Source organism: Poecilia mexicana, unplaced genomic scaffold (assembly GCF_051168715.1).
Source record: "Poecilia mexicana isolate PSO_F unplaced genomic scaffold, ASM5116871v1 scaffold_15, whole genome shotgun sequence".
Lineage (NCBI taxonomy): Eukaryota > Metazoa > Chordata > Actinopteri > Cyprinodontiformes > Poeciliidae > Poecilia > Poecilia mexicana.
The window spans coordinates 71,721-82,834 of NW_028263384.1; the positions used below are offsets into that span (position 1 = coordinate 71,721).

Below are 11,114 nucleotides of genomic sequence, written 5' to 3' on the forward strand. Positions count from 1 at the left end.
AATCACAACCCACTGTTCTCAACATGTAGTGCTTAATTTGAAACATGATTAACCCCCACCTAGTAATAAAATGTTCTGACCCAGAGCTCAAGGAGGGGGAGGGAAGAAGGGATGAGAGGGGGTAAATAGGGGAAGGTTGGGAGGAGCGGCTGGGTGGGGGAGGTTTGGGAGGGAGTACGGGGAGATGAGGAGGTAATGAGGGCTGCAACAAACTGCCCAGATTGCACACAACGGTAAATCAACATTGAATTATAGTCAGAATGGTTGATCTTTGGTTGAGGTCAACAACTGACGGTTGATCAACCATCAAACAACCATCCACCTCCAGCCAAGTAACCAATGTTGAAACTGTGTCATTGAGTCAATGTTGTTTTGTGGTTGAAACCTAATGAATGAAATGCTAATGTCTGATCAACGTCTGTTGGGGGGAAAGGGTTAGTGATGGGCAAATGAAGCCTCATGAAGCAATGAAGCTTTCCAACCCTTTGTTTTGCAAAAAGGTTCGTTACTCGAGGCTTCATTCATTGCTCTATAATGACATCTGCTGGTGAAACTGTAACAGTCTTGTCACTCAGTTGGATCATACTTCCAAAAATTACTAAATGCAATATTGTCACAAAGTTTTCATCAAACTCATGTTTAGTAACAAGAGAACCAACGAAACCATATTTAATTGTCATATGTTTTTTAAAATGATTTGTCGCCAATCTAATCCTGGTTTATGTTGAAGGTCAGTGGTTGTGTCGGGTCGTAGGCGGATTTGACAATAAAGACATTTGATGTTTTAGTGTCTTGAGAGTGCAGTGTCTGTTGGGGCGTTCACTTTTTCTTGGATTTCTAATTGGCTCTGATCCCTCATATTTGGCTACATGTTGAATTTTAGTTCTGGAACAAGTTTAAATCTGTTTCTGCTGTGGAAGACTGATATATCTTTGCTAATCAGACTACAAATAATAGTGGAACTTTCCAGAAGGTGAGAAATTGGGAGGTGGAGGGTTAATTATTGTTGTTATCTATGAAGAATTTTATGGTGAGGTTAATCTCAAAGTATTCCCAGATGTCAGATTTTCCTCTTGCTGGCTCCATTTCAGACAGTCAAATTTATTTGTGTAGCACGTTTCAGCAACAGTACAGTTCAAAGAGATTTACATCATAAAATCACAAAAATATAGTTATTAAAAAAAACAACATAATCTACAATTGAGAAAACCAGTAACAAACATTACATTTTGATGAGTGCCATCAATATACATCAAATATGTAGGTCAATGTTCATTTTATTTTGGTCACTGAAGACAAATATCATCCTCTGATGCGACCAAATGGACAACAACCCATGACACAGCAAGGCTCATCGCGCTTTTATTTTGAAAACGACACGCAAAATGAAGCAGTCACGTGACCCATGCAATGCGAGGCCTCTTTGTTGCCAGTTACATGGTTTTCAGCAAGACGACACAAGCCTCGAAGCCTGGCTTCAGGTAGCCCATCACTAGAACTGGGTGTGTGTGTGTGTCTTTGGCGTGTGGAGGGAAAGGGGTTGGGTGTTTGACTGGCCGATGGTGGTGGAGGGGTGCAAAAAACAGCTTACATTGATTGAACATTTAGATTACCAGTTCTTCCCCAAACCTTGTCCTCAAGGCAAACTGACCTCCGTGTTTTCAGTTCAGCAAAACCTTGTTAATCAGATATCAATTAAAATCATGTCTGCTGAATTAGGGAAATGCCTAAAACTTGCAGGGCAGTGTGCCTGGTGCCGGTGCTGAAAAACACTGGATTTGATGTGGCATTTCAATCAATGGATGTTAATTGGCTAGAATTGAATGGTTGTTTGATGGTTGATCCAGCTTCTGTCATTGACCTTAACCATAAATTCAACCTTTGTGATCATAATTCAACATTTAATTAACATGTTTTGCAAACAGCGAAGCAGCTGTGTGTTTGGGACATCCCACTCATGTACACTGTAGGGGTGGACCGCTCCACTCCTTGTAGTAAGCTGTTTCTGTGTCAATATATCACAAACAGTCAGTAAGAATTTTTATTAAGTAAAAAAATGTACAGAAAGGAATCACCAACCACTATCCTCTACAGTGTTATTAAAAATGTAATAACCCCCGCTCAGTAATAAAATACTCTGACCCAGAGCTCTGATGAGGAGGAGAGGAGGGGAAGAAGGTGTGTGACAAAACAACTGACATTGATTCAACATTGATCAGATGTTGATCAGATATCGGCATTTCAATCATTAGGTTTCAACCACAAAACAACATTGATTCAATGACACAGATTCAACGTTAGTTAATTGGCTAGAGGTGGATGGTTGTTTGATGGTTGATCCACCGTCATTTGTCGACTTCAGCCACAAATCAACAATTCTAACTATAATTCAACGTTGATTTAACGTCATGTGCTATCTGGGTACTTTTACAACACACAATCTAGAGGTTTTTTATTTATTTATTTATTTTTTTAAATGTTTGTTATCGTACAATTTTCTTTCTACTTCCTGATTGTGACCCACTTCCTGTTGCTGTTTCAGTTTGTGGCTGAAAGGAGAACCTGGACGAGTTCCGGGGTGTGAATAAGTTTGGCTGTCCTGCAGTAGCTGCAGACCTCCACCAGGGGGCAGCGGCTCTCCACTCACTGAGATGTTATTGATCATTTCCTGCTTCTCCGCTTCGATCCAATCAGTTCCCATGGCTCACAGGCAGGACACCTGCTAGGTCTGGTTCTGGTGGGTCTGGTTCTGTTGGGTCCGGTTCCCTACCCAGAACCCTGTGGTCCAATCTGTGGTTCTTGGAATCCATCAGCTAGCAGGGAATATCTACTGAGGTTCTGGCACTGATCCAATTGGGATCCGAGTCAGGTTCGGATTGGATCAGAACGAGACTCTGTACCAGGAGTCGGGGTTCTGACAGAAACACAAACTAGAGACTATTTCAGTTTCCATGGAAACAAAATACAAAGAGCAGAAAGTCCCTAAAAATTTGCAGCCCAGGATCCCGGTCCTGGGCTGGGACCGGGATCTCCTGGCCCGGTCCCAGCCCAGGAGATCCTTGGTGGATCTTACTCAGAGGTTTGAACGCCTGAACACCCTGCAGACCAAACCGGATCAGAACCAGGACCCTGGACCATGAACCTGGTCGAGTTCTGATCTAGTTCTGGTTCTGACCCGGTGTTGGTTCTACTGGGTCAGTGCTTAACTAATAAACCAAACTCAACCAGAACCAGACTGACCAGCAGAGGGCGACAGTGGAGAGTAAAAACTCCCAAGTTAACAGGAAGAAATCTCCACTAGAACCAGGCTAAGAACCAGAACCGGGCTCAGAAACAGCAGCCAACCGGAGGTTAAAGAAGACAGAGCAGAACTGAACCAGGAGAACTTTCTATGATCACCACTGATCATCAGTAACTGGAAAAGTCTTTGAGAAGAAACACCTGTGTTCAATAAAACACCTTTAGTTGTTTTATTTTTCTGTCCAGTTGTATTTATCTTGGAGATTTTCATGGTTTGTTCGTTTTAGGTTAGTCTTTACTCCTTTAGATTTTGGCTGTGGGTAAAGTGGGGTGTTAGCAGTGTGCTAACGGTGTGTCAGTGGGGTGTTAGCAGTGTGCTAACGGTGTGTCAGTGGGGTGTTAGCAGTGTGCTAACGGTGTGTCAGTGGGGTGTTAGCAGTGTGCTAACGGTGTGTCAGTGGGGTGTTAGCAGTGTGCTAACGGTGTGTCAGTGGGATGTTAGCAGTGTGCTAACGGTGTGTCAGTGGGGTGTTAGCAGTGTGCTAACGGTGTGTCAGTGGGGTGTTAGCAGTGTGCTAACGGTGTGTCAGTGGGGTGTTAGCAGTGTGCTAACGGTGTGTCAGTGGGGTGTTAGCAGTGTGCTAACGGTGTGTCAGTGGGGTGTTAGCAGTGTGCTAACGGTGTGTCAGTGGGGTGTTAGCAGTGTGCTAACGGTGTGTCAGTGGGGTGTTAGCAGTGTGCTAACGGTGTGTCAGTGGGGTGTTAGCAGTGTGCTAACGGTGTGTCAGTGGGGTGTTAGCAGTGTGCTAACGGTGTGTCAGTGGGATGTTAGCAGTGTGCTAACGGTGTGTCAGTGGGCTGTTAGCAGTGTGCTAACGGTGTGTCAGTGGGCTGTTAGCAGTGTGCTAACGATGTGTCAGTGGGCTGTTAGCAGTGTGCTAACGGTGTGTCAGTGGGGTGTTAGCAGTGTGATAACGGTGTGTCAGTGGGCTGTTAGCAGTGTGCTAACGGTGTGTCAGTGGGCTGTTAGCAGTGTGCTAACGGTGTGTCAGTGGGGTGTTAGCAGTATGCTAACAGTGTATCAGTGGTGTGTCAGTGGTATGTTAGCAGTGTGCTAACGGTGTGTCAGTGGTATGTTAGCAGTGTGCTAACGGTGTGTCAGTGGGGTGTTAGCAGTGTGCTAACGGTGTGTCAGTGAGGTGTTAGCAGTGTGATAGCGGCGTGTTAGCAGGTAATGGGTGGGTAACCGTCCCGCGATGGCAGACAGGTTCTGCTTCCTGGTCTGGACTGCAGCAAATTGATGTTGGAGAAGAACCAGCAGAGACTCAGAGTCAAACATTTTATTAGAATCAGTGATCAGCTGCACTTACACAGAAACAATGAAAGAACACACACTTGCATGGTGGACCTGTCGAACCTGTGGGATCAACAGAACCCAGGTGGCTTCAGGTGGAGAACAAGCTTCATCATCATCAGACTGCTGGACGCTCTGAACTCATCGACGGCATTGTATTTAGCAAAAACATTTTTATTTTAAGTTTTATGTTCGGTTTCATATGAAATGATCCAAATGAGACAAACCAATCAGGGAGTGTTTTCAGGTTGATTTAATCCAATCAGAACTCATCCGGCTACATTGCTCTGCAGATAAAGGGTCCATCTGTTCTGTGCTTGGTAGAATCAGATGGACCCATGTTTCTGGTGATTCAATGTAGAACTTTATCTTTTAGCCTGATAGCTTAGTGTTTTTCAGGACATGATGTGGTTCTGATTGGACTTCCTGTTGGTTCTCCTAACCAGAGGATCAAACATGTTTCTGCAACTTACTGGAGCTGATGAAAAGATTCTGTTGGATTAACTCTAAAAGTGTTGGGTCAGAGGGTCTCAGTCTCTGGAACCGGCTCTCCTCTGTCTTCTACTTGAGCTTCAGATCTTCTGCCAGACACGGATCCAGCTCACACAGCGCGGCAATGAAAACCGAGCTGGCCTTGGAGCCCTTTTTACGGACCATGTCGACCACGTCCCGGACTTTATCCCCGTGGTTCTGAGAACCGAGCTCAATCTCGCTGTCGTTCATAATCTTGTTCTCCAGCATTTTGTCTAGAAGCTGCTGCAGAACCTGCTTGGAGATTTTCCCTACAAGCTTTGTTCTCACCGATGTCAGCACCTCAACCGAGTCAACCGGGGAGCTTGAAGACGCCTCTGGACTACCAGCTGGAGAACGAGTAAAAAACTGACGTTAGGATGCTGATGATGGACTAAAACTTTAACAGAACCTGGTCACTACAACAAACCCTGAACTTCTATGACTTGGTCAAAATATGATGATGATAATAATGCATTTTATTTGACAGTGCCTTTCAAAACACCCAAGAATACTTTACAACATTAAAAACACAAATTAAACAGTAAAAAAATGGCAACAAAACTACACAATTAAACTGATCAAACATCTGCAATCTGGAGCTGACTGCTGAAAGTTGTGGGTCAGTTTGGGGTTGAGAAGTGCTAGGGGTGGTTCTGGAGGACCAGATGCTTTAATCTGACATGAAGCTCTTTGACTGACCTTTAGCTTCAGCTGCAGGACACAGCTTTCCCAACTTATTCACCAGGTCATTCCTGTTGAGCTTCTTCAACATATTCATCACAACCTGCACGGCTCCTGTTTCTTGGTACTTCTGGATCATCAGATCCACAACATCAATCCTTTCCGCCTTCTGCAACTTGGTGGGTTTGATTGGTTCCATACCATTCCAGGTTTCCTTCTTAAGATGCCATTTGAAGGAGTTGAACTCCTCATCTACCAAATCATCCATGATATCAATAAGATGTTCTTCTGTGCACATCTCGACCTACAGCTGAAATCAGAGAAAAACGCCAGTCAGAAGTCGTCTTGATAATCAGCTCATCAGTAGGACCCTGGAGAACTTGACAGCACAAAGGAAGTAACCATTTGACTCAGGTGTGTTGGACCAGGGACACATCTAACCATTGGAGGACACCGGACCTTGGACTGGAGAGGAAGACTGGCAATGAAGATGAGCCCTCTTTACTGGTAGAGGAAGGTCAAAACAGTTTCCTCTACCTATATCGTCTGGTTGCTCAGGTTAAGGTGGAGGCTTCAGGCAGCTTCATTGGTTTCTCTCCAGGACTGTTGCATACTGCCAAAAATGTGGAAAAATCTAATTTTATAGTGGAGGCAACCTTGATGTTACTTCCTGGTAACATGCTACCTGCATTAGGAAAGTTCACCTGAAGAGGCCACATGTGTTAATTCTACAGAGTTCTGCACCTAAACCATTAGCATCCGTGTTGTGGAAGAGGAAACACAATCTGGATTTTCATGATCTCATCAGTGGCATGTAAGGAGGAAGTTTTCTATTAATAGAAGATGCCTTTCTGCTCAAAAACATGACCCTTGATGGATACCTGCTCTGAAAGCTGCCTGATGACTTTCAGGTGAGTTCCACAGAATCGGGCCTCACCTGTGGTGTCAGGTTACAGTGTGAGCCGAACATGCTCCTATCAGGGGCCCGGACTGCAGTCTAATGTTCTGATTGAAAATCTCAGATAAGTTCCACAGAAACAGGCCCTTACCTGTAGCACCATGCGACCTCGCCCTCCATGGTTCCCCCCACATCTCTACATCCCTTTCCTGCCATGTGACATCACAGAAACCAGCAGATTTAGTGCTCCAGTAGACAGAAGCTTGGATCTGTGGGACAGTTGAAGTCTCCACTGGATGTGCACAGCTGGGTTTTTAATCACAGACCCTCAGTAGGAGGGTAATGTGATGCGTACGGTGCCAGCATTAGGGCACACCCTCTGAGTCAAGCTAAATCCCAAACCCCATTCCTGCTTGTTTCCCAGGAACTCTTTGTATCAAACAGAAACTGACGTTAATATTGAAATTCTGCGCAGCAGATGAAGCTGTGCATTTTCAAACTGGCTGAAGTCTGACTTTCTACCAGCTCAGAGAACGAAGCCGTTATCGCCATCAGTGGACAGAAACAGGAAACTGCAAACAGCTGGCTGACCTCCTCTCTGGTTCTGTTTGTGTGGCTAAAGAAGGGTCAAAGGTCGTACTCACCACCTGGCAGATGGAGTTCAGCAATGCGTTGCTTACTGCGTGAAGACAGCGGTGTTCTGCTGGATCAACCCAAACTGAGCTGCTTCCGGGTTCCTTCCACAGAAACGCTGAAGGCACCGCTCAGAAACCGGTTCTGCCGCTCCTCCAACATGTTCTAACTCCTTCAGCGTCTCATGAAAACCGCCTGTAAATTGAAAGATCATCATCTGCTTCATCACCAAAGCTAAAGTCTAAATCCAATGGTACTTCTGCATGGTGCTGCAGAACCTGTGGAGAGGTCAAAGTGGATGACGGACACTTATTCTGGACCGGTCCGTCTAACGGTCCCAACACGTTTCGCTACAGGGAACACGCAGAGTTTAAAAAACACTGAGCTTTGATAGCAACTACCCATTCATTAAAGGCTTTGAGATCTCTTCTGGTTGATGTCACTTGTAATGAGTAAATGTTTTACTGTGAGTTACATCGAACGTTTAGTGACAGTTTGAGAGCAGCTGCGGTTCAGGGAGTAGTCTGTTGCTGGGGAAATGTCAGCAAAATCATAGAAAAGTCTGTTTTAACAGTCTTTTCTATGATGACCAACCTCAGTCTGGTTTCCATGGTTACCACCATAGACATCATGGAGCGCTGAGTCCTAGTTTTGTCACCGCCATCTTGTATGTGGCAGCAGAGGGTCTGAGAGGCCTAGAGGAAAAGCCTCTCAGACTCTGAGCCCGACAGCACCAAACTATTTTTTTATATTAGACAATTAATTTAATTTCACACAATTATCGCGGTAGAAGCCATTTGTTTGTTAAATACTTAATGAAACATATTTACCGTGTTTGATGTTTGTTGTAAATGATGTATCACAAAGAACAAGGTCATCAGTCCAGCAGCTGTGATTCGCCACAGCAAAGATAAAACAACTGAACAGGTGATCAACTCTAAACCACTCTCACCTTTTTACTCTCTCTCCCTCTCTCTCTTTCTCTTTCTCTCTCTCTGTCTTTAAGCAACCCGTTGCCGTGGCAACCGCTCACTCCGAGCAGAGACTAGTTCAAAACAAAACATTCAGTCCGTTACGATATCAGGTTTTCAGGCTCTATATTTATTTTGTGATCATTAATAATCCTCCCTGAACTCAGCGGTGGTTGATGAGTTCATTTGGTAACAGAACCGAAACGCCCTCCTGGCGGCTTCAGTTTGTCTCCTAATGCCGAGATCGACTCTACCCTCCCGCGATGGGGGGCGCTAGTGTGCAGTAATGGAGTAGACGTGTCACTGCCTTCATTTAACATTTAATTACTGCACCAAAGTTATTAATTTTTTCACTGGAGGAGTAGTAGGCATCCGTTTCTTCAGTTTATTTCAGTTTTGGCATTTCACATTATGCCAAGGAAACACGAAGCCCAGAAGTCGACCAATCAGGTGGACTCCGCTGTAATCAATCAATCAATCAATCAATCAATCAATCAATCAATCAATCAATCAATCAATCAATCAATCAATCAATCAAATTTTATTTGTATAGCACATTTCAGCAGCAAGGCATTTCAAAGTGCTTTACATAATTAAAATAAAAACAGCATGTGACATTGAATAAACAATGAGAAAGAGAAATAAAAAGAAATTAAAGTAAAGATAAAGAGATTTAAAAATAAAAAATAAATACATAAATAAAATAAATAAATAAATAAATAAATAAAAACATTATCCACATGAGGACTTGCCCTTATGGGGTCTCCTCCAAAATAAGAGGCTCTACAAGCTTTTCCTTCTGTAGGACTTTAGTCAAACCGCCATTTGACAAGGACTCAAAACTTTAAAACTTCTTTACATAAAGAGATAAAAAACAGAGATAAAAACTAAAGATAAAAACATTAAAAACATCAAAGACATCAAACCCCACACTCTAACCCTAATTTAGCCATAAGCAGCTCTAAACAGGTTTTAAGTTGAGATTTAAAGGCTCTCAGTGTTTCAGCTGTTTTACAGTTTTCTGGAAGTTTGTTCCAAATCTGTGGTGCATAGAAGCTGAATGCTGCTTCTCCTCGTTTGGTTCTGGTTCTGGGGATGCAGAGCAGAACCAGAACCAGAAGATCTGAGGGGTCTAGACGGTTGGTACAGCAGTAACAGATCTTTAATGTATTGTGGTGCTAAACCGTTCAGTGATTTATAAACTAACAGTATTTTAAAGTCTATCCTCTGAGCTACAGGGAGCCAGTGTAGGGACTTTAAAGCTGGTGTTATGTGCTCTGTCTTCCTGGTTTTAGTGAGAACAGCAGCAGCAGCTTCTGGATCAGCTGCAGCTGGAGGATTGATTTATTAGTCAGACCTGTGAAGACGCTGCTGCAGTAATCAATGTGGCTGAAGATAAACGCCTGGATGAGTTTCTCTAGATCTCACTGAGACATCAGTCCTCTGACCCTGGAGATGTTCTTCAGGTGATAGAAGGCCGACTTTGTGACTGTCTTAATGTGGCTCTGAAGGTTCAGAGGTCATCTCTACTCCCAGGTTTCGGGCTGATCGCTGGTTTTCAGTTGTAATAACTGAAGCTGAGCATTGATTCTAGTTCGCTCCTCTTTAGGTCCAAAGATGATAACTTCAGTTTGTTTCTGTTCAGCTGGAGAAAGTTTTGGCCCATCCACACATTTATCTGTTCTAAGCATCTGTTCAGTGATTGGATGGGGTCAAAGGTCACCTGGTGACATCGTGATGTAGAGCTGTGTATCATAGTTATGGTAGCTGATCTTATTTCCTGCTATAACCTGAGCCAGTGGGAGCATATAGATATTGAAAAGAAGGGGTCCTAGGATTGAACCTTGGGGTACCCCACATGTGACCTTTGACCTCTCTGAGGAGAAGTTCCCGATTGAAACAAAGTCAAACCGATTCATTATTGTTAGGAAGTTATTTAATTGTTTAAAAACTGCTTTTTCAGTAACTTTGCTGATGAATGGGAGGTCAGAGGTCAGCCTGTAATTCTGCAGTAGTGATTTGTCTAGATTGTTCTTTTTTATCAGTGGTTTGATAACTGCTGTTTTCAAAGCCTGGGGGAAAACTCCTGATGAGAGAGATGAGTTTACTATTTGGATCAGATCATTAGCAACAACAGGCAGGACTTTCTTAAAGAAATGTGTGGGTAGGACATCCAGACAGCAGGAACTGGAGCTTAATTGACTTATAATTTCTTCAAGGGTTTTATAATGAAGTAGTTGAAATTGGGTCATTGTTCCTGCATTTGTTTTGTTTGGGCACAGCATTGGTACTGGCTTTGGAGTGGATGTGCAGATTAATCCTCTGATCTTTTGAATTTTCTCTGGAAAGAAACTGGAAAACTTGTTGCAGGCATTAGACTGAAGTTCAGGTGGTGACGTCATAGGAGGGTTTGTGAGCCTGTCAACAGTAGCAAATAAAGCTTGAGCGTTGTTAATGTTTTTGTTTATGACATCTGCAGAGAAAGCCTCTCTTACATGTTTTAGTGTTGTGTGATAGTTACGTCGTCTTTCTTTATAGATGTCATAATAAACGTGTAGTTGAGTTTTACGCCATTTCCGTTCGGCCCTATAGCAGAGTTGTCTTGCAGATTGAACTGTTTGTGCATTTCTATATGGAGATTTCTTCCTACCAGACACAACCTTCACTTTAATGGGGGCAATGTTATCAATGATATCTGAAAGTTTGCACTGAAAATCATCTACCAACTTATCTACGTTATTATAGATTAAGGGCGAGAAAGAAGAGTAGATTTGATTAAATGTTTCTGCTGTGTTTTCTGTGAAAGTAAGTTTTGTGATAGTAG

The 11,114-nt window shown here is 43.4% G+C and overlaps 1 protein-coding gene, 1 long non-coding RNA gene and 1 pseudogene across 2 annotated transcripts; 2 read left to right on the plus strand and 1 right to left on the minus strand.

Annotated features, from left to right (window-relative positions):
• The first annotated feature begins 1,407 nt into the window (after nt 1–1,407).
• On the plus strand, nt 1,408–3,473 carry LOC148155201 (uncharacterized). The gene is made up of 2 exons (XR_015765427.1): nt 1,408–1,481; nt 2,543–3,473. It is a non-coding gene; the product is annotated as an uncharacterized LOC148155201 (long non-coding RNA).
• A 36-nt stretch (nt 3,474–3,509) lies between these two features.
• LOC148155202 (uncharacterized) lies at nt 3,510–4,431 on the plus strand (annotated as a pseudogene).
• A 134-nt stretch (nt 4,432–4,565) lies between these two features.
• LOC148155203 (uncharacterized) lies at nt 4,566–7,486 on the minus strand. Its single transcript, XM_088013142.1, has 3 exons — nt 7,331–7,486; nt 5,807–6,098; nt 4,566–5,454 (listed from the first exon to the last, which is right to left on the minus strand). The coding sequence occupies exons 2-3, from the start codon at nt 6,084–6,086 to the stop codon at nt 5,156–5,158; spliced, it is 579 nt and encodes a 192-aa protein (XP_087869268.1). The 5' UTR covers nt 6,087–6,098; nt 7,331–7,486; the 3' UTR covers nt 4,566–5,155.
• Between the last annotated feature and the right edge of the window lie 3,628 nt (nt 7,487–11,114).

Excerpts from the sequence above, each read along its gene's own strand:
- LOC148155203 (XM_088013142.1), bottom strand. The coding sequence starts at position 6,086 with ATGTGCACAGAAGAACATCTTATTGATATCATGGATGATTTGGTAGAT. Across the intron at positions 5,455-5,806 it reads TCCTGCAGCTGAAGCTAAAG|CTGGTAGTCCAGAGGCGTCT; the intron begins GTCAGTCAAAGA and ends CTCGTTCTCCAG.